Source organism: Macrotis lagotis, chromosome 4, assembly GCF_037893015.1.
Source record: "Macrotis lagotis isolate mMagLag1 chromosome 4, bilby.v1.9.chrom.fasta, whole genome shotgun sequence".
NCBI lineage: Eukaryota > Metazoa > Chordata > Mammalia > Peramelemorphia > Peramelidae > Macrotis > Macrotis lagotis.
The window spans coordinates 229442953-229466336 of record NC_133661.1 but is presented as its reverse complement, the minus strand read 5'-3'; the positions used below and the strand labels follow the sequence as shown (position 1 = coordinate 229466336).

General features: G+C 38.2%; 1 protein-coding gene across 2 annotated transcripts in view; it reads right to left on the bottom strand.

The window, feature by feature from the left end:
- Positions 1–22169, bottom strand: part of PTPN21 (protein tyrosine phosphatase non-receptor type 21) — a 124909-nt gene extending 102740 nt beyond the window's left edge. Inside the window, exons 1-2 of one of the 2 annotated variants that reach the window (XM_074235572.1) lie at positions 21887–22168; positions 13227–13605 (exon numbers count right to left, since the gene is read on the bottom strand). In XM_074235572.1, coding sequence (XP_074091673.1) covers positions 13227–13406 — 180 coding nt within the window. In that variant the 5' untranslated portion in view covers positions 13407–13605; positions 21887–22168. Of the gene's footprint in view, positions 1–13226; positions 13606–21886 lie in introns of both variants that reach the window. The other variant, XM_074235573.1, reaches the window with a different exon arrangement.
- Between the last annotated feature and the right edge of the window lie 1215 nt (positions 22170–23384).

Below are 23384 nucleotides of genomic sequence, written 5' to 3'. Positions count from 1 at the left end.
CAGGTTTCAAATTCATAGAATGACAGAATTAGGTCTGAAAAGACTTCAGAAATCATTCCTCCACTCTCCTCATTTTACAGCAGAAGGATCCGAGGTCCAGAAAGCTCAAATGATTTGCCCAAAATCATACAAAGTATCAGAACAGGGATTTTAAACAGGGTCCCCTGGCTCCAGAATTAGAGTCTTTCCATTATATTTTATTGTCCTTCAATTCTATAATCTCGAAATCAACCCTTCCCCCAACACATATACAAGGAAGGGATCTAATAGTTGGCATGTCATTATTCTCATTTTATTAATGGAACCCTTCACACTGAATGGTTAAACAATTTCATTATGATGGAAAAACTGTAGTTAGAACTATTATCTTTTGAGCTAGTTCTTTGAGTAGTGTAATTATGCATAACTAAGTTTATATTTATAGCAAAATTACATCTTACAGTAAAAGTTATAATCTTTTTGAATAATGAACACCTTTGACAGTCTGGTGGAGGCCTACAGATACCTAGGAATGCTTTTTTTTAAACTGAAAGAAATGTTAAATTTAGTTGGATTAGTCCTATCCAAGTTCATGAAGTTCCTTAAATTCTTATATATGAATTCTAAACTTTGGGTCAAAAACCACTTTAGAGCCTCTTCAACAAAGCTTTTTCTCTCATGTATATATTACAATCATAACATTAAAAGAGCTCTTGAAAGCTACATCAAGAGAAACACCTCTCCATGAAATCATTATGATCATTCACATTGAGCAAAGCAAAAAATAGAGATATTTATTTATTTAAGAAGTATATATTAATATATTAATTAATTAATTTAAATAAATTAAATAAATCTCCCTGCTAGAGATGCATGTTACTGTCATGAAAATATCCAACTAAGGGCCCATATTAACAGGAGATTCTCTAGAAAAGTGAAATTTGCCAAAAGTTCCTGTTTGTAGATAAATTAAAATGACTGCCTCATAATTTTACACAATCTCCAAATTCACAATCACTTTAAAAATAAGTGAAACTTTGTACCTTAAGATTTACATATATATATATTTGATATACTAATTATTTCATTTGAACTTCACCATAACTCTGCCATATTAATATTTTAGATATTATCACCATTTTACAAATAAGGAAACAGATTCAGAGAGAATAACTGATTTAGCATGGTTGTAAAGAGGATAGGCATGGGAAACAAGTATTGAACAAAAGACTTCCAGAAATTAAATTCAGTACTTTATCTACTTCTATGGCATAACTCTCTGAAGAAAAGAAAAGGAAGGACAGACAAACAGAAGGAAGAAGGAAGGAAGAAGGCAGGAAGGCAGGCAAGGAGGAAGACAGGCAGGCAGGCAGGCAGGCAGGAAGGAAGGAAGGAAGAAAATGACCAAGAATGGCTATAATATGGAGTTAAATGGGGAGCTTACATCTTTTAAAGGTACCAAACATAAACAAAGAACTGGACTCAAAATAAACTTAGTGAAAGAAGGACTTAGTTGCAGTTTGAAAAATCAAAACATGTTTTCAATGATTGAAACTTCTCTCTGAAATAATAACTCTCTTTTTTAGCATCAGCATTTTTCTAGTCTTACTAGACAAAGTTGCAAGTCATGGAGTGCCACAATCACCAAAGAAGCAAAATTGCAGTTGACCCAAAGGTCAGGTGAACAGTAGATTATAAAAGGTTACAACATTAACAATTAAGACATGCACAAATAGTAAATAAAGGATACTATTTTTACTAGGGGCAGCTGGGTGTCACAGTGGATAGAGTACCAGCCCTGAGTACAAATCCAGCCTCAGACACTTAATAATTACCTAGCTGTGTGACCTTAGGCAAATCACTTAACCCCATTGCCTTGCGAAAACAAGAATGAAAGTATGACTAAAGGAAATCAATCTTGAGTCAAAAGGGAAAGACTAAGTTGAATAGCCCATATATTGTTCCACTGGTTGCCCATAATTTAAAAGAACTCAATGAAAGTCTCCAGCAGGTTGAATGAATCCACATGGAGAACTAGAGAAGGACATAGATAAGAATTACAAAGGTTAAGAAAGAGATGAGTTATAATCCATCTGTGGAGAAAGTACATAAATCAGTGAGATCACAGATCAACTTGAGCATCAAAGTAACTCCACTTTTTCCTTTATACAAGGAATCATCTTCACCTACTCTCTCTTCTCCCATGATTTCTTCTTCACCCTGGCTTATGAAAATATAGGAGCTAGCTAAAAATACCAATAATAATAATAATAATAATAATAACAATAATATATTTGTTTATGGAAAGTGTACTAATAAACATAAAAAAATTAAGAGAGAATATTTTCCAAATGATATTATTTCAGGTTCAGAAAGCTACTGAAGGTTTAAACAAATTTTGATCCCTTTAAAAATAATTTGAAAGCCCACCCATATTTTAGAAAACACTTGTATCTATGAATAACATCAAGCATTCCTCAGACACATCTGGCTCATGTTTAGATTCCTCAGAGAGCTGTAAAAAATATCATATGTATGATTTCATACTCTCAAACAGATAAGTTCTGGAATGAAAATTCAAAGTAGTCTATAACAAAAATAAATTAGATCAACTGCAGCCTTTTGGGAAAGTAAGTTTCTAAGATGCATGAGATACATACACCATAGCTGGTAGAATCATTCAGCAACTGAGAAACATCTGGAATTTCAAAAAAATCATTACATGTCAACACTACAATGTATCTGGGAAGCAGAAATAAGTTTCTGATAAATTCTTGGCTTCCCTACAAAATTAGTAATTTGGATTAAAATTATTTTTCCTAAGTACCAAAAAAGTGTGCATGTAAATTTTTAAAAGAAATGTTATATTGCTCCTGATTTTCCTTTCTCATTAAGAAAATACAAATTTTCCAAATTCTTTTCTTTACCTAAGCTTAACTTATAACTTAAATTCAATATAAACTTAGTAAAATGCTTATAATGTTGACAATCTAAATGAAATGGATGAATATTTACAAAAATATAAGTTGCCCAGGTTAAATGAAGAGGAAATTAAATACATAAATAATCCTATCTCAGAAAAAGAAATTCAGCAAGTCATTATTGAACTCCCTAAGAAAAAAATCTCCAGGGCCAGATGGATTCACAAGTGAATTCTATCAAACATTTAAGGAACAACTAGTTCCAATTCTATATAAACTCTCTGGAAAAATAGGTAAAGACAGAACTCTGCCTAACTCTTTCTATGACACCAATATGGTGCTGATACCTAAACCAGAAAGATTTAAAAGAAGAGAAGAAAATTATAGACCTATCTCTTTGATGAACATAGACGCAAAAATCTTAAATAAAATCTTAGCAAAACGACTACAACAAGTTATCACTAGGATAATACATTATGACCAAGTAGGATTTATCCCAGTAATGCAGGGTTGGTTCAATATTCAGAAAACTGTCAATATAATTAATTGTATCAATAGCAAACCTATCAGAAATCATATGATTATATCAATAGATTCTGAATAAGCTTTTGACAAAATACAGCACCCATTCCTACTAAAAAAGCTAGAGAGCTAGGATCATCACCCTCATTGCTGTTGCTGTTAGGGTGTACAATGTTTTTCTGGCTCTGCTCATCTAACTCAGCATCAGTCCATGCAAATCCCTCCAGGCTTCCTGTCCTTCCTGGTTTCTAATAGAACAATAGTGTTCCATGACATACATATACTACAGTTTGCTAAGCCTTTCCACAATTGAAGGACATTTACTTGATTTCCAATTCTTTGCCACCACAAACAGGGCTGCTATGAATATTTTTGTACATGTGATGTTTTTACCCTTTTTCATCATCTCTTCAGGGTACAGACCTAGTAGTGGTAATTGCTGGATCAAAGGGTAATTTAGCATTCATTTTTATAAGATTTTGAGTTCCACATCTTTCTCCCTTCTTCCCCTCTCCTCTTCTTAAAATGGTAGGTAATTCGATATGGGTGTGTGTGTATGTCTGTGTTTGTGTGTGTGTGTGTGTGTGTGTGTGTATGTAGTATCATGTAAAACATTATTTCCATATTAGTTACAGTTAAGAAAGAAAAACAGATCAAAAGGGAAAAAATCATGAGAAAGAATAAAGTAAGTGAAAAGAGTATGCTTCATTCAGCATTCAAAGTCCATAAATTCTTTATCTGAATTTGAATAGTATTGACCTTTATAAGTCATTTGTACTTGTCTTGGATCACTGTGTTGCTGAGAAGACATCACAAAAATTTGCTGATACTGTATATAATGTTTTCCTGGTTTTGTTTCTTTTCATTTGCATTAGTTAGTACAAGTCTTTCCAGGTTTTTCTGAGATCTGTCATCATTTCTTATTGCACAATAGTGTTCCATTATATTCAGATATCACAGCTTGGTTGGTCATTCCCTAATTGACGGGCATTCCCTCAATTTCCAATATTTTGGCACCATGAAAAGAGCCAATTTAAATGCATAAAATAAATAAAAATGCAAAGTAAATCAAATGAAATATACTTGTCAAAATATTATTTAAAATAAATTCAGATTGCAGGTTATGATTCCTGCTCTAAAGTCATCATCAATTGCTACTGACATATGTATGGCCCTTTAGAGTTTGTGAAGATCCTTACCAAAGCCCTGAGAAGTAGAAATACATATTATTAATTTCATTTTATAGATGAAAAACCGAGGTTGAAAAAAAAAGTAAAGAGATTTTTCCCATGCTCACTCAACAAAACTAATACTAAAACTAAGAGGTGACTCTTTTTGACTGTACCCAGCACTCTGTCAATTATACCACACTGTCTGACAACTGGGGTAGCTAAGTGGTGCAGTGGACAGAGTGTACAGGCTGAAGTCAGGAAGTCCTGAGTTCAAATTCAACCACAGATACTAGCTGTGTGACCCTGAGTCAATCACCTAACCCTGCTTTGCCTCAGAGTTCATCACAAGCAAAAATAATCTGGAAAAGGAAATAGTCAACCACCCCAATAACTTTGCTAAGAAAACTTCAAATGGGCACAGGACTGAAAGGACAGAACAACCTAAGTCTGACAATCAACCCTATGAGTAAGTAGCAGAAGCATGTTCTTGGCACTAGGGATCCAAAGGCTACGCTCTATAATGATGCTATGAATAACAAACAAACAGATTTGAAAGAATTTACAATCTGGGCTGGGTGATTTGCTATAACCATGGGTGTGGCTAATCTGAGACCAGAATTCAGATAATCAGCTTCTAATGCAATCAATCAATCAATATTTATTTATTAAGTGTCTATGATGTGTCAAGCCCTATGCTAAGCACTGGATACAAAAAGAGACAAAAGACAGTCCCTGGCTTTAAGGAGTTTCCAATCTAAGGGGGGGGGGGGGGGGGAACTAACAAGCAAATAAATATAGATAAAGTAAGCCTAATACCAGATAAATAGGAGAGATTCTAATTCTATTGCTTTTCTCAGCATGATGAGGAAATCTTTGGGGATGTGGGGAAGGTGTGATAATAGGGAAAACAGATTGTCAATTAAAAAATTTTAAGAGACCTTGTCTAAATAATAACAGAAATAGCTAGCAATTATTTAGCAATTTAGCAGTTTGCTATACTTATTTGATCCTTACAACCACCCTATGATGTGTGTTATTATTAGTCCTATTTTACAGATGAAGAAACAGAGGCATAAAGAAATTAAGTAATGATAATAATAATAACTACCATTTATATAGTATTTACTATGTGCTAAGCACTGTGTTAAATACTTTACAATTATCATCTCATCTGGTCCTTACAAAAACTCTGAGAAGGAATTGCTACTATTATTCTACAAACAAAAGTTAAGTGACTTGGCAGGATTACAAAACCAGTAAGTATCTGAAGCACAATTTGAACTCAGATATTCCTGATCCCAAGTCCTAAACTCTTTCTACCACACCACCTAGCCATCTCAAATCACATCTTCACTGGGACTTGTTTTTACATCTGTAAAATGAGATAATTAAACTAGATGATCTCTCTAAGGTCTCTTTGAGCTCTTAATAATTGTATTATCTCCTACTTAAGAATTCATTAAGACCCACTAGGATGGTCTCCCCTAGAATAGTTGAATGCTGGACTTGAAGTAAGATCAAAATTATATAAATTAAGTGGGTGATATTTATGCAAAAATTAGGACAACTAGGTGGACAAAGTTCTGGGCCTGGATTTAGGAAGACTCATCATTCTGAGCTAAAATCTGGCCTCAGCTATGTGACCCTAAGCAAGTCACTTAACTCTATTTGTCTCAGCTTCCTCAGCTGTAAAATGAGTTAAAGAAGAAAAGGGAAAACCACTCCAAGAAAATCCAAAATGGACTCACAAAGTCATACATGACTAAAAAGTGAATGAACAACAAAAAAAGTGAGTAAAACTATTTATAAAACTTGATATTTACAAAATACTTTCTTCAGAAAAATACTTACAATATTATATAAATACAAGTTATAAATACAAGTTATTATTGCTAATGTTACTAAAGAGAGAGACCCAGAGTAGTTAAATGCCCAAGTGATCCAAGCTTGATTCTCCTTGACTTCCTTTTAGATTAAGCTGAACCATAATGATTACTTTCACTGCTCGCTTGCAATAATTGCCAACTCTGAAACAGGGATAAAGACATGTTCCAAACCTGAACCTGGTCAGAATTAAACTGCTCAGGAAGATATGTGAATAAATGTGAGCATCCAGGGTATTAACTAGTAATTCTGATGCCTTTAACAAGAGGAAATCAATATGCCTCCAGCTGGAGTGGAGTGAGGGACTCGAACCCCAGGATACCAGAATGAGGAGCAGAGGAAGAGGAAGAATTTGCCTGGGAGAGATCACCTACTTCCTTCCAACGAAATCCAACTAGCATTTGTTGAGATGTATTAAGTGCATGAGAGACTATGAACCTAAGAAGTTAGGGGTTTTAAGAGGCAGAGATGAAGGGAAAAGTGCACTCTAGGCTCCTTGAGGCACAACCTATACAAAGGCATAGATGGTTTGCTGAGTTTAGGCAACAGAATAATATGAACTAAACTAAGGATAGAAAGGGCTTTCAAGATTAACTGGAGCATGCAGAGAGAAGGTCCAGAATAGAATCTTGGGAGACCATTAAAAACTGGATAAGGCTAAGGAACAGTAGTGATCATGGGAAAGAGTGAGACCACAGAGAAGCAGATGGTCACAGTTCTATCAATAGGGTCAGGTTCCCTAAATAAAGCCAGGGCATAAGTAACTGATAATTTCATTTTATACCTAGGTCCTCTGCCTCTAAATGTCATTTTCTTTGTTCTCTACTCCACCCACTGCCTCTTCTATATAATGGATCAAAACAAACCACAAAATGTTTATGAAATTAACTGTCTTGGTTAATATAAATTAGATTGTTACTTAATAAATATTCAACTAATGACTGATATTCTATTATTTATTAATTAATAACACCCAAAGATGGAAAAAGAATATTCTTTCATTATTAGATGTAGACTATAAATAATCCAACTCTAATTACACTTCACACATCCATGGACCAAAGCTATTTTTAAGAGCCCAAATTATAATAGATATTACAGAAGCAATTTTGTCTAAATTCCTGTTATACTTAGATAACAGTTAAGGTAAAATTAACAGATGCTTGAAATACCTGAAACAATTTAACTTAAAATAATTTAATAGTTAAGACTAGGGCATAGGTGAGATAAGGTTGAGGGAAATGGGACAAAGAGATGTTCAAAAGTCAGTTAAAATAATTTTGCTCTTCATCATACAATTCCTAGAACTATCATTACTTTCTGTGTTAAGAATATAAATAAAAGTTTGTAGGAAAGAAAGTTAAAAGGTAAATATATTATTGTACAAAGCTCAGAACTTTGTAATTTGTTTAATTACCTACAATGAGGACAACTACACCATTATATAAGGTTAATATGGACAGAGAGTAGTTCAGATAAGGTTTAAGTCAATCATTTTCAAGTAGGTACCATACATTTCACTTGCTACAACTTAGTAGACTTAATAGAATGAAATTAATTTCAAAATATAATTTGAGATATGCAAAAACTGTAATAACATCAGGATAAAAAAATAGCCAAAGTTCAAAGTTCAATATAATCAAGGGATTAACAGTGATTTTCCTGGACCACTAAACAATGTTATTCTTCTTACTTTAATTAATAAAATGCTTTTAGGGGCGGCTACATGGCGCAGTGGATAGAGCACCAGCCCTGGAGTCAGGAGTACCTGAGTTCAAATCCAACCTCAAACATATAATAATTACCTAGCTGTGTGGCCTTGGGCAAACCACTTTAACACCATTTGCCTTTCAAAAAACTAAAAAAAAAAAAATGTTTTAAATTGATGATCAACATAGAGGCAATCTTTTGAAAAGATAAAAGTAATCAGCAGTCTACAGTGAATAATAAGATGATTTCAAAAGAACTGGACATAATTTTGAAATCACAAAATTACTTTTGAAAAATTAGAAAACATGTAAATTGTAGATTCAACTTCAGAATTACTAAGAACTTCAAAAATGTAACTTCCACCCCCAAAAATCTCAACAATGTATGCCAAGAAATCAATTTGCATAAGACTGATAGGCATAAAGAATGATCCATGATAAATGTGAACATGAAGGAGAAAGCTGTTTCTGGGAGGAAAAGCTTATAGAGGAAAATTTCTTATTGCTTCTGAATCCCAGAGAAAATACTCAGGGTGTCTGTAGGAATGACTTTAGGAAGAAGTCAGCACGTAAAAGAGCTATTGCCTGGATCATATCTCTGTTCCCTGGTCTTTGGTAAATTTCTCCTTTATAACACTGGGAACTCTCAATGTTGGAAGTCAGATGAAAGGATGATTTCTTCCTCCATTTGGGAAAATGGTAGAGGAGAGTAGAAAAATAAAGATAACTTCTCACTAAATAAGACCAAGCAAGCAAGGAAAATATAAGTCCTTTTTTTCCCCCCCTTCATTCCATGGTTTTGGCTGACAAACAAACATCTGCCTGGGTTTCCACTGAAAATTCCAAATTTCAACAACAGGCAGAACTCCTAGCCAAATTGTATTTCAAAACAGCTCTGAATCCTAAAACAAAGCCAAATCAGTTGCTATCGTATTCACTATAGTGGCAAAATCACCATTTTTATCATTTTAGAAGGATTTTTAAGATACTTCAAAGTAAACATAAAGGAGCAGAAAAGGAAAAAAAAGCAGCCCTTTCTGGATTCTAGGTAATAACTAAAATTATTACATTAGATTCTAATAAAGATAATCATAGATTCTAGTTAAGAATAATAGTAGTTGGGTAGTAATTACCTAGCTGTGTGGCCCTGGGCAAGCCACTTAACCCTAACCCTATTGCCTTGCAAAAAAAAAAAAAAAAAAAAGCTAAAAAAGACAAAACAAGACAAAAAAATAATAGTAGTAGTTATACTATTAATTATAATAATCATAATCATAATCTGGGCAGTTAGGTGATACAGAGGATAGGGTGCTGGTCCTAGAGTCCAGAAGAGTCTTCTCCCTGAGCTCAAATTATGACCTTGTGATGGGGGCATCCCAATTAATGAACTCCCTCCCCAACATTCAGATCTGCTCTGAAAGTTCTTCCTGGGACCTTGTTAGAACTGGGAATTCTAGTTATAATTTAATTACTGGATCTGTTGCCTCTTCCTTTACCCAAGGTCTTTTTGTCTTCTGGTTGCTGTTATTAGTGCCCACTGTTCTTAGCCTGCTTGGTGCCATCTGAAAAATTACTGAACAAGAAGGAAAAAATAATAAGAGTAACAAAACAGAAGCCAATTAGGACTTGTAAATTTGCAAATTGCCTTGCGGATATCATTTCATCTGATCATTAAAATTCAGGTCTTTCCAACATCAAATCCAGTCCCCCTCAACTAAATCATAATACCTCAAAACTCTTTTGTTCTTTATTACAAAGGATGGTTATTTGGTGTGAAGGTCTCTATCAGTATAAGACTGTAGTATAAAAAAACAAAAGAGATCAAAAATGACCAGTATACTGACAAAGAAGTTCTCAAACAAAAATATATGGTCTACCTAATGAATGTAAATGAAAAAATCTTAAATGAAATTTTAGCAGTGAGATTACAGCAAGTTATTACTGGGATAATACATCATGATCAGTTTGGATTTATACCAGGCAGGCAGGGATGGTTCAACATTAGGAAAACACTCAACATAATTAAACATATCAATAGCAAAACCAACAGAAATCATATGATTATTTCAATAGATGCTGAAAATCCCTTAATAAAATAAAACATCCATTCCTATTACAAACAATTGAAAGTTTATGAATAAATGAAGTTTTCCTTAAAATAATAAACAGCAGCTATCTAAAACCAACAGCAAATATTATAGGTAATGGAATTAAACTTGGAGCATTTCCAATAAAATCAGGGGTGAAACAAGGATGCCCATTATCACCATTACTATCCAATATAGTACTAGAAATACTAGCTGTAGTGAATAGAGAAAAGGAAATTGAAGGAATAAGAATTGGCAATGAGGAAGGAAAACTTTCACTCTTTGCAGATGATGGTATGCCTAGAGAACCCAAGAAAATCATCTTAAAAACTCGAAACAATTAACAAATTCAGCAAAGTTGGTTTAGAAGGAAATATTCTAGTTATAAGGAGGAAAAAAGGAGAGAATACATTTCCTTACTCTTAAAGCAATTAAACACTTGAAAAAAAGGTGAAGGTGAGTAGTGGACTGTTCTTCCAAGTATAAAGGACCATTTATATTCCATGCTTTTCTATTTTCAAAGCATCCTTCTATTACAATAAAAGGCAGGCTCATCACAAACCAGGTAAAAAATGTCCTCCTTTTTTAAGATCATCAGAGGTAAGCAATCTCTTAATACAGGGATACTAAGCAAAGTCAGTGAATAGGTAGGCATAGATGAGATAAGGAAGAAAAAGGGAGAGGAGAAAGGAGATGTAAGTCAGAAAGAAAAAGAAAAGATTAGACAAAAATAGAGCAATAGGACAATGAGGTGGTACAGTTGATTGAATGTGCTGAGCCTGGAGTCAGAAAGACTTGTCTTCCTAAATTTAAACCTGATTCAGGCTATGTGTCCCTGGGCAAGTCACATAGCCCCGTTTGTCTCAGTTTCCTAATCTATAAAATGAACTGGAGAAGGAAATGGCAAATCATATCTTTGCCAAGAAAATTAGGGAAAGGGTCACAAAGAGTCAGATGACTGAAAAACAAACAAACAGCAAAAAATAGAGAAATAGTTGAATGAATCAGTCAGTTGTTCTAAAGACACATTATCTATTAGAGTATTACTTCTGGTGTGAGGACTACCGAGCCCTTTTCAGAGCTGCTTTACTCCTTTGATGTCCACCTGAGTCACCTAACTCTCACCTGGGGCTCCAACAGTTATAGTGTGCACAGTGGTCATACCCTAGAAAATTTTGTTTTGGCAGGAGGGCTAAACCAGGTTGAGGTTAACCAAAGGAATCTCAAACTCATCGTTAAGTTGTCAGGGGTGTCTACCCCAAGGAAGTGAAGTCTACACTTGGTGGAATGGGCAGATGAGAACACTTCATTCCAATGGCCATAAAGGCAACTGAAGCAGGTGCTGTGGAGAGCTTAGAGCTTGGTTAGACATCAAGAATGTCAAGGTCATCCACTACATCTAGGGCCATTATCAATTGTCTTAACTCTGTCTTGTCACAGGGTCATGATGACTTTGGAAGAAATAGCAAAGCTGTTGACTTCATGTAACCCTACCTTAAATCCAATTTATGCAAACATCAAAAGACATCACCCATACCAAAAGTATGAGAGAGAAGAGGTATTAGACTAACTACCAAACTGAAAGGTGTAGAGTGCCATTGTGTTGAACTCATTACTTTATGCCAGTGAAACCTGGACAGTCTACCAGACCCAAGCCAGGAAACCAAATCGCTTCCATTTAAATTGTCTTAGGAAGATTCTGAAGATCACCTGGCAGAAGGAGATACCAGACACTGAGAACCTTTCTCGAGCTAAACTGCCTAGCATTCCAATATTACTACAGAGAGTGCAACTATGATGGACTGGGCACGCTCTTAGAAAGCCAGAAGTATGCTTGCCTTTAAAAACACTATTTTATGGAGAATTCACACAGGGCAAGTGCTCACAAAGGAGCCATAAGTAATACCGAGATAACCTGAAAGTCTCTCTGAAGAACTTTGGAATTAATAGTACAGCACGGGAGATACTGGCACAGGACCACCCAGTATGGCAGGCAGCACTCTATGAGGAAGGCAGAACTGAAGCAGCTCAAAGGAAATGTGACATCCATAACTTTAGAGTAAGCACCCCAGGTGTTAATATGGACTATTTGTGCCCGACCTGTGGTAGAGCATTCTGAGCTCAGCCAGAGTTGGACACACCATAATTTATCTCATAGTGATGTCATTTCGGTCTTCTTCGAAAATGAAGCGATATTAATAACAACCCAGGCAGGAATACTATTTGAAACATTGAAGTAGAATATGAAAAGTAATACATTCAGTTCCACATTCAAGACAGTGTGTTAAATTCTGGTGATACAAATACAAAAATAAAATTGGAGGAGGCTATAAAAATCAACATGAAATAAGGAAGGGGCTGACTTATAGTCAAGGGTCCTGGATTGGAATCCTGGCACGTCACTTAATCTCTCTTCTCTCAGCTGCAAAGCAGTACTAAATGACTAAACATTGTTTTCCAGACATGCTTGTAATGATAATAATCATAAGGAAAAGAATTCTGATTATCTAATTATCAACCAGTCTATAGAATTATAAGGTTTACAACCTTACATAGCCACTCTTCCTTATGAATGAAAGACCATGACTGGAATAATCCAAAATTTGTTCATATTTGACTTTGGAACATATTTGAAGGTAGGAGCTTTACATTTTAGATTATATTTAACATACTTTTCAATTACAGAGAGATTAAGCTTGACTAGGACAAAAAAAAAGTTCACCACAGTCAATTGAAAAAGTAGATAATCAGGAACTAAAGAATCATGATGACCCTAAAGCTCAAATCAAATTTGATCCTTTATAAATTCAGAGAGTCCATTTTAGGCAAATGGCTCTAAAGATTCCCATCTATTATATCAGTCATTGAATAAGCATTTATTAAGTACCTACTTAATACAAAAACAAGTAGCAGTATAGTAAAAAGGGAAGCCCTATTGGCTTATTTGCCTACCTCACGAAGCTCTAGTCTTTGGGCAACGGCTTCCAGGCTTTCCTGACCAGTGCTCTCCACAGAAAGTGTGAACTCCACAAACTCATTGTCTAGCAGTTGGATTCGGGCAACCAAACAGCTCTTGCTGGACACTGTATATCGACGAGTACGTTTCAGTTTCAACCCAAATGGAAGTGGCATTTTAACTCCCTTTTATTGTAAGGTGGCAGTGAGGGAAAAGCACCACCACTGACCCAGAGAAAGGTAATGGAGAAAGAATGCTGGTCTTCTGAAGAGATGAGAGTTGTAAAGTCTCCAGCTGCTCACCCAGCAGCATCTGCAGCCATTAAAAAACATCTGATTCTCCAAAATCCAGGTGAAGGGATCATCCACCAAAGTACTGTGAAAAGAGAAGATTAATTTATGGAAGGATATCCTGGTAACTGAGGACTTAAGATTTAAAACAAAACAATCTATAAGCCTTCATATGCAAATTAGACTTCTCTGACCTCTAGAGAAAAGTTTAGAATTAGGGAAATAGACGTTAAACTGAGCACCAGGATTTTATTCCTTAATCTCAACCATATTTGAAAGACTTCACCTTCAACTAAAATATTTATAAAGTGCAAGGCATGTGCTAGGTATTGGGGATTCAAGGACGAAAAATATGGTATCAGTCCCAAATGAATTTACATTCTACTAAGGGATTAAGGAGGGGCAGGAATGATAAATACCTATATAAGGTAGAATGTTATGAAGGTAGGACAGAAATCCAGATAAAGTGTTCAAGAAATATTTGAGAAAAATAAATAACACATTCAGATGAAGCTGAGGGTGAGACAAAGCTTCACCGACAAAAACGGCACCTGAGTTGAGTCTTAAAAGGCACTGAGATAAAGAGGGAGTATTTTATCAGGATGGTTAGATACCAACTGTGAGAATGAAGTAAGGCTGGAAAGATCTAGTGGTTCCAGGAACTGAGTAATCACATTTGACTGGAATGTAGAGTGTGCAAAAGGAAGGAATGTTAAATAAAGCTTAAAAGGTAGGTTAGAGCCCAGATTGTAATGGGTTTTAAATGCCAGGCTATGACATTTGTATTTAAAACAACTGAAAGTCACTACAAGTTTTTAAATAGTAGAGTGACATGGGCAGATCTATGGTTCAGAGAAATTATTTTGACAGCCATGTGCTAAGGATGGATTAGAAGAGAAAGAGACCAGTTGGAAAACTATTACGGTGGATTTACTCAGAAGAGGTCTTGAACTCAGGTGTGGTAAGGGAATTAAGATGGTTTAAAGGTAGAATCAACAGAAATTAACAAGTGATTTGATATGAGGGGAAAAAAGGATAAGAAAAAGAAGTATAACAAATGACCTCAACATTTGGGGCCTGGGCAGATAGCAGTGCCATGTACAGAAATAGGGCAGTTGAGTTTCCTATAGCACTTTATCCAGACCTCTCCTTTACATTACCACATTCATGCATGTCAATCTCATACCATAAATTTCTTACATACAGAAACTTTTATTTTCATCTCTGTGTCCCTAGAAACTATAGCAATGTCTCACTGAAGATGCTTGGAAAATGTTCATTTAAGTTGGATATCGTTGAAAGGAGAAAATTAATTCTGATAAAATATTCATTAAAATGAATGTCAAATTAATGCATTGTTGGTGGAGCTGTGAACTCATCCAACGTTTCTGGAGAGCAATTTGGAATTATGCCCAAAGGGCAACAAAAACGTGCATACCCTTTGCCGTGGTGATACCACTACTGGGTCTGAAGAGATGATGAAAAAGGGTAAAAACATCACGTGTACAAAAATATTCATAACACCCACTGTTTGTGGTGGCAAAGAGTTGGAAATTAAGTAAATGTCCTTCAGTTGGGGAATGGCTTAACAAACTGTGGTATATGTAAGTCACGGAACACTACTGTTCTATTAGAAACCAGGAAGGACAGGAAGCCTGGAGGGATGTGCATGGACTGATGCTGAGTGAGATGAGCAGAGCCAGAAAAACATTGTACACCCTAACAGCAACATGGAGGCGATGATCAACCTTGATGGACTCGCTCACATCTCATCAGTGCAACAATCAGGGACAATTTTGGGCTATCTGTAATGAGAGTACCATCTGTATCTAGAGAAAGAATTGTGGAGTTTGAACAAAGACTAAAGACCTTTAATTTAGGGGAAAAAACCCATATCTTATATAATTTTGCTATCTCATACCTTATTTTTGTTCCTTAAGGATATGATTTCTCTTATGACATTCAACTTAGATCAGTGTATACCGTGGAAACAATGTAAAGACTTAACAGACTGCCTTCTGTGGGGGGTGGGGGGGAGGAAAGCAAGATTAGGGGGAAAAATTGTAAAACTCAAAATAAATAAAATCTTTCTAAGGAAAAAAAAAAAGAATGTCAATTCAGGCATCACTTCCTAGAAATTTTCAATCTCCCCTGCCTCCAGAAGCAGGGAATGGGACTCTAGACCTTGGGACACCTTAGTGTTCAATAAACCAGATTTCAGCCTTATCCTGCTCCAGTCCTACGCCTCGGTTCCACTGCATTTCATTGCCATTTCCAACCCCTCCCTTGAGGAAACAGGTTTGCCTCTAAGTGTATCTCCGCCCAAGAATTTACTCTATCATGGGACGGCTAGTTGTGAGAAAAGGCTGGAATGAGAAATCCAGAAGACGTAAAAAACAAAAGATAACAATAAAATTTTGTTTCTTAAGAAAACGATTTCCTTCTTGTATCGGGAGAAGTGCAGAACGTCCAAGGCCTCTTCCCTCCCCACAGGCCTCTCCACTGGCCGTATCTGAGATCCTGCGGTGCGCCGGGAGGCTTGGGTGGCATTCCAGCTACTTGGCAGCTTTGGCCCTGCCTAGCCTCCTCATTTTTATTTTCATTTTTTATTTTTTCATGTTTTTGCAAGGCCGCCGGGTCATTATTAAGTATCTGGGGCCGGGTTTGAAGCCAGGCACTCCGGACCCCGGGCCGGTGCTTCATCCCCTGTGCCACCTAGCCCCCCGGCCCCCTCCTTTTTGCAGGGTGTTAAGGCGGTGCCGCGGCTGGGGCGGGCCTGGCACCCGATGGCCGCCTGGTCCGGAGCCGGCGCCCAGCCTGGGAAGCTTCCAGAAGTCCCTGGAGGCGCTCAGGAGGGGACACGGCGGGGGTGGGGTCCTCCCTTCCTTCCCACTTGGGTCCGGAGAACGGGATACCCCCCTACGCGGCACCCAGCCCCGAAGGCCGAGGGCGCCGCCGCGGACGCGCACGACGTCGGGGTCACGTACGAGCTCGGGCGCTTCCGGGGCCGACGCTAAGGCGTACGCCGGTGGGGCCAAGAGGGCGGGCGTGGCAAACGCTCCCGCCGAGGGGCCGCGCGCCCGGAAGGGCGTCCCCCAATCAGAAGCCGGGGGCGGGGCCGGGGTGTCGCAGCGTTAAGGTCCCGCCCCCGCGTCTCCCGGCTCCCCGGAACGCGGCTTGTTTCGGGTGCGTTTCCGGGGCGGGGGACGGGTTTCGGGTCCGGACCGCTCCTCGGAGCCCAGCAAACCGGAGGGAAGGGGTGCAGAAGCGGAGGGGGCGTTTCAAGGGACCGCGGCCTGGGGGGAGGGGGAGCAGGGGCTCCTGGGGAGCGTCTCCCGGGTTGCCTTAGCAGGGGCAGCACGCGCCCAGCATTATCGGGGTCCCGCCCTTTCCAAGAGGCGCCCCTCGGATTTCCAGGGCTCTGACTGTAAAAACCGGGCGTCCAAAGGTCATCTGCCCCCCCCCCCCCGTGCCTTCTGTCACGTGGCCAAGAGAAGGCGAATCGCCCAAAGGATACGTTAACTCAGAAGCTGAGTGCGGATTCGAACCCATGACTGCTGCCCGAGCAGCCAAGCCACTTCCCCAAACATTAAATCTTTAAAAAAAAGCAATTTAGGGGCGGCTAGGTGGCACAGTAGATAGAACACCCGCCTTGGAGTCTGGAGTACCTGAGTTTAAATCCGGCCTCAGACACTTAATAATTACCTAGCTGTGTGGCCTTGAGCAAGTCACTTAACCCTAGTAAAAAACCTTAAAAAAAAGTTGAATTCCAATTCCAACTTAAGATACTCGTTGTGGAACCCTGAACAATTCACTTTATCTCCCTCAGACTCGGTTTCCTCATCTATAAAACGGCAATGATGATAGCCCCCTAACTCACAAATCTAAAAAAAAAAATTTAAAAAGCAATTTAGATTGGAGGCGGGGGAGTTTCCTCTCTCTCCAGCTCCTAAGTTCTACTTTCTTCCCCATCCTAAGGCAAGTAACCACGGTGGAGAGGCGAGTCCCCCCGCCAGACTTAGGTTATCTAGAAACTCAGTTATCCGGGTTGAAGGAGTTGAATTCCTTGGGGGGCGGCTAGAGAGCGCCGGCCCTGGAGTCAGGAGGACCCGAGTTCAAGTTCGACCTCAGACACTTAATAATACCTAGCCGTGTGGCCTTGGGCAAGCCACTTAACCCTTGCAAAAACCTTAAAAAAAAAGTTGAATTCCGATTCCAACTTAAGATACTAATTGTGGAATCCTGAACAATTCATTTTATCTCCCTCAGACTCGGTTTCCTCATCTATAAAACGGCAATGATAATAGCCCCCTAACTCACAGGGTTCCTTGAGTTCAATAATAACCCATTTTTCAGAGATGCTACAGTTCAATACAATAAACATTTATTAAGCACCTGCTATGTGCCTGATACTGGTCTAATTGGAGGGTGGTACAAAAAAGAGACAAAAGACAATCCCTGGGGTGGCTAGGCAGAGCAGTGGATAAAGCACCAGCCCTGGAGTCAGGAGTACCTGGGTTCAAATCCGATCTCAGACACTTAATAATTACCTAGCTGTGTGGCCTAGGGCAAGCCACTTAACCCCATTTGTCTTGCAAAAAACCCCTAAAAAAACAAAAGACAATCCCTGAACTCAAGGATCTTACTCTCTAATGGGGGAGAAACAAAGCAAACTATATCTCTCTATATATCTATTTATCTATATAGATAAATAGATATATAGATAGATACAAATAGATATATAAATAGATATAGGATAAATAGGAAATAATTAACAAAGGGAAGGGGGTGGCTAGGTGGCACAGTGGACAGAACACCCACCTTGGAGTCAGGAGGACCTGAGTTCAAATTTGACCTAAGACACTTGATGCCTAGCTGTGTGACTTTGGGCAAGTCACCCATTGCCTTAAATAAATATTTTTTTTAAAGGGAAGACACTGAAACTAAAAAGGGCCGGGAAAGGATTCCTGTAAAAATTGGGAATTTATTTTCGACATAAAGGAAGCCAGGGAGGGCAGTAGGGAGTGTAGAGAAGAAAGAGCATTCCTGACATGAAGAATCCCCAGAGAGAATGTCCAATATGGAGAGAAACAGAGTTGGTGGAAAAATCAAATGAGAATTTATGTAAAGCAGTTTCTTTCAGAACCTTAAAGTATTATATAAAGCTAAATATTATTATTGGTCTATGGACGGGATGAGGAGAGGAGGAAAGAGGGAAAGAGCAGACAAGGCTTGTCTTGGATTTAATAGTTATAAAGGATTTTGCAAACATTAAGGGGCAATATAAATGTCAGTTTACATAATCCTTTAGGAGGTAAGCCAGTCTGGTTCCCTACTGTTTGAAGACTGAGCAAATTACTTTCCCCTCTAGGTCTTTGTTTCCCCTAAATGAAAATGGTGCTAATACTATATTTGTACTCCATCTCTCACTGGATGGTTTTAAGGAATAAATGGAGGATAATATGTGTTAAAACACACACACACACACACACACACACAGTGGGTAAATAACTATAGATTTCTTTAACTTACAACACAACCAAAACTTTGATATAATTTTGAATGCATACTCTAGTACACCATCCCTCAGAAGCTCTGTCCCTAGGCTGATCCCAAAAGGATGGATGGGGATGGGGATGAGGAAAAGAAGAGGATTAAAGAAGAGAAAGGCAAGAGATATACAGAGAATACTGTAGGCTCCCATTCATTGCCAAATGTTTACAATATTTAAGAAAAGACAAGTACAAGACACTATTCAATGAAGAAAAATTTTTAACAGGTTAAAATGCACAGACCCAAACCTGGAGAGATTTACAATGTAGTTCAGCCTACTATGTAGAAGAACTGTATCAAAGGGAAAATAGTTCTTAAGTAGATACTCCCCACCACAACCACCACCTGTCAAGCTATAATAGGCAACAATAAACTTTTAACTTGAAAACTACCAGGAAAATAGATGCTAAGGTCTATATAAATGGGTAAGTTGCATAATAACTAAATACAGGTATATTTATAAGCCATAAAAATATGGATTTCTAATATTGTATGTACTTAAGAGAGTAATGCTGTATTGTCGGGATTTGGGGGGGCAAGGTGGGGGGGCGGTGAGGAAAGATGCCAGTTCCTTTGAAAAGCAGAAAAGAAAAAGGCTGTCATAATATTAAAAAGATAAGATCTATTGAAAGGATGGGGATTTGTCAGTCTAAAGCAAAAATCTTTAACAAAGTCTTATTAGGTATTCTTGTTAAATTCCTGGTTACTTTTTGGATCACCCTAGGGACAGAACTTCTGGATCTCTAGTTCTAAGAGATGGTGTACAAATTACATCAAAAAAAGTTTCCACGACATCATCGAGTAATAAATTTAAATTTCAATATGAGAACTATGGAACAGTCCTTAAAAACAAATGAAACTAGGACAGGTAAGTAGCAAAAGACAAAAGCAGGACACTTGTCTATATGAAGAGGGAATACAAATATTTGTATTCTGGGAGGTTCCAGATATTGTGATCTCTTCACTACAAAGAAACAAATTGCCTAAGCCTTGAAGACAAGAGATACTATACTATATAGTTTAATTATTAACTTGAGCATCAGATTAAGTAAATGGAACAAAAATCTTGGGGGAAGAGGGTAGTTGCAAGAGGAATTTTTTGGGACTTTTTTTAACAAACTCACTGATGACAGAAATAGATTTTTTCCCTAATGTATTTTTTGTTAGCAACAATAATTTCTTAAACCAGGTGTAATGTCCCTACAGGTAGAAATGGCTTAGGGATGGGGGATGGGAAGAGTGAGGAAACTTTGCTGGAAGGAAATCTTTTTTAAGAAAAGAACAGACTCTGATGTGTTAAAAGTAATGCCCTACTTAACCCAAAACAAAGTTAGCACAATTAAACTCTTCTTAGCCCAATTCTTGATGCCCTTGTTTTGTAAGGCATCTTGTATGCAGGATTTAAGAAACTGTTTATTTGGTTAATAGCTCTAATAAGACAAAGTAGAGGAGAAGCTAAGGAGTAACTTTTGTCTATTTTAGGGACAACTTAAAAGGTTATTTTTCTCAAAATGTCATAAGTGAATTTTTAAAAGACATTTCATATTTGTTGATCCAGTTTAACTCTCTACTGATCAGTGTTTTCATATTTTGCAGACAGTTGCTTTGGGATGACTGACAAGATTTCTAGGAGGGGTATTTACTTCTACACTACAACCTTAAAACGGAAAGGTTTGAGTATTAAAGAAAATAGAATGCATAGAAGACATAGAAGTTAAATGTTTCATTTCATCAGACACTCTTAAACAAGTCAGGGAGATCTGTTTCTTCAAGCAAAGATGTTATTTCTTTGAGTATTCCAATAATCAAAAACTTTCTTAATGAAATAACTGAATATTTTGTGAAGCTTTTCCTTACCAAGGCTTCATCTAATTTAAAATTTGCACTAGCTACCTGAAAATAAAGCAACAAATAAAGTGTTAGCATGTCAGTAAGAAAGAATTTAATAACTCCATTTTTTGAAACAACCTATTTCTTATAAGACAAAAATATCCCCTACAAACAAATGTAAAAACTGAAGAATAAATTCCTTTAATCGCACTATGTTTAGTTGTCCAAAAGCAACTGCTATATCTGAAATTAAAAGCTTCTTTAAAAAAAAAATCTAGCAGCTGTCATTTAGTGTTAGGCTAACAGCTGGTGGTCATCTTGATCACCAGGAATTTTTTAAAAATGTGCACACACATGCACACGCAGACACACACACACACACACAGTCACTCACAATTACAAGGCTTTATCAGCAAACAGAAAATGTGACCAGCGTGCCAAGAGAATCTAATCAGTATCCACCGAAATCACAAGCCTGAATTCAGCAGACCTAGGAATTTCTCTCCCCTCGGTAGCTACTCTGCTCTTAAGCAAAAACAAAACAAAACAACGCCTCCTCTTCTCTCTCCCCAACCAAAAGTTTTTATTTGCCAAGCTCCACAAGTATGCACCATTTTAGCAGAATGAAATGTATCTAGAATTAGCCACTCGGTTTGGCATTGAATCCTAAAAGGATAAATTGAATCAAAATATAAGTGAAAGTACTCTCTTAACAAGTCCGTGGTGCGGAACACGAAAAGGAAGAATTTCTTTGAGGAATGTTATCTTTTCGAGAGCAGCTCAGCATTGCTGATTCCCAGGACTAGCCAGCTGGACACAGAAGAAACCTACTTAGGAGAGAAAATGCCACTCAATTGCACGTTCTGCCTGCCTCTCGGAGCAGAGGTACTAAGTTTCCAAAGAAAAGCATGAAACTGTATCAAACAAAGAGAGCCGGGGCGGCCCCCAGGGTCTAGTCCAGCCCAAATACTCCCTTCGCCTACCTGTTGCAGGGATCCAGCTAGAGAGGTTCTGAAGTCACTCATCCTCAGGACAGAATGCAAGCCGTTGTCCTGGAAGACATCTCTCACCGGCCTTCCCTCGCCACCAGGGTCTCCTTGCGTCCCCTAGGTCGGGCAGGGCATGCCAGGCTCCCCTCCGAGTCAGTCATAGTGAAAACATCCCTCACTTCCTGTCTCAGAAAACTTGGTCTGTGTAGCATTCCACTTAGGTAAGGACTGGCAGGGGGGCGGCGAGCCGAGGAGCGCTCGAGCGAACTCCCCGCGAGCGAGGGCTCGGGGCAAGCGCGCCGGGGCCCGGGGCCGCGAGCCGGGCTGCAACAAAGGCAGGCGCGTCCCGGGCGGCCGGCTCCGGCCAGCGCAGAAGCGGGCCGCTTAGGGGGCAGAAGCGGCGCTCCGAGACCGCGGGGGCTGCCTCGCCTGGCTGCTGGGGCTCCGGCGCGCCCGGGCTCTCCCTGGGTAGTGGAGGTGCGAGTGCCCGGGGAGGCGTTACTTGTCCCATCCACGCGGACGGATACGGGGAGAAGGAGCGAAGAGCCCGTATGCTTGCAGCCCATGACCTCAGAGAGCTGGAATGTCAGGGCCGGGGAATGTCAGCAGCAGCAGGACAGCTGCCGCGCCTGCTTTGGGGGCATTACAGAAATAGGGGGTTACAAGGAATCGTTTCCTTTTTTAATCAGATGACCATTTATTTTAAGGCTTCCCAAATGAAACCGGGCTTTTTATAAAATACAGTGGGGATATTGGCAGATCTATTAGATCTTTTGGACGGTATTAAAGACTATTACTAACTTACTGTTAGACTATTTCTTTTTCTAGAGGGCTACTTTTATGCCTACTACTTGAGAGAGTTATGACCTCTTGAAATAAGATACTGAATTCCTTTTCTTTCTTTTTTTTTTAACCAGTACTGGCCAAAAAAGACATTATTCAGATCAAGAATTTATAAATATTTAAAGGAAATATTTCATATGGACGCAAATGTAGTCTATAGAAAGAAAACTCGGTTGTTTGTTTTACAGGCTATCACGGTAACATGGGATACTAGTTTTTAAACTTTAAAGAGGGAATGGTCCTGGAAAATGAAATAATTAATAGCTTAACGTAAACTAATTTTGACTCAAATTATTTCAAAACCCGTATCAATTCTGAAATTTTTTTTAAAGTAAAATTAGCCTTAAACTCCTTCTTTCCACATGACATCAAGATTAATATGTATGTTTAGAAGGAGAATAGAGGAGTCCTTTGGAGTTGTTCTCTTGATCTCCCATATGTCTTTAGAACCTCAAAGGGTTTTTTCAAACCTTAAGAGTACTGCATTAACTATCATCATTGTCATCACTATTATCTTTAATTCTTCCTTTTCTTTGCCTACATCTGACCGATTTTCATACCCTGACATTTCTTCCTTTGACTTGTTTACTCATTTAAGTTCCAGCCATCCTCTCCATTCCCACCACCAAGATCCTCGCATCACTTCAAC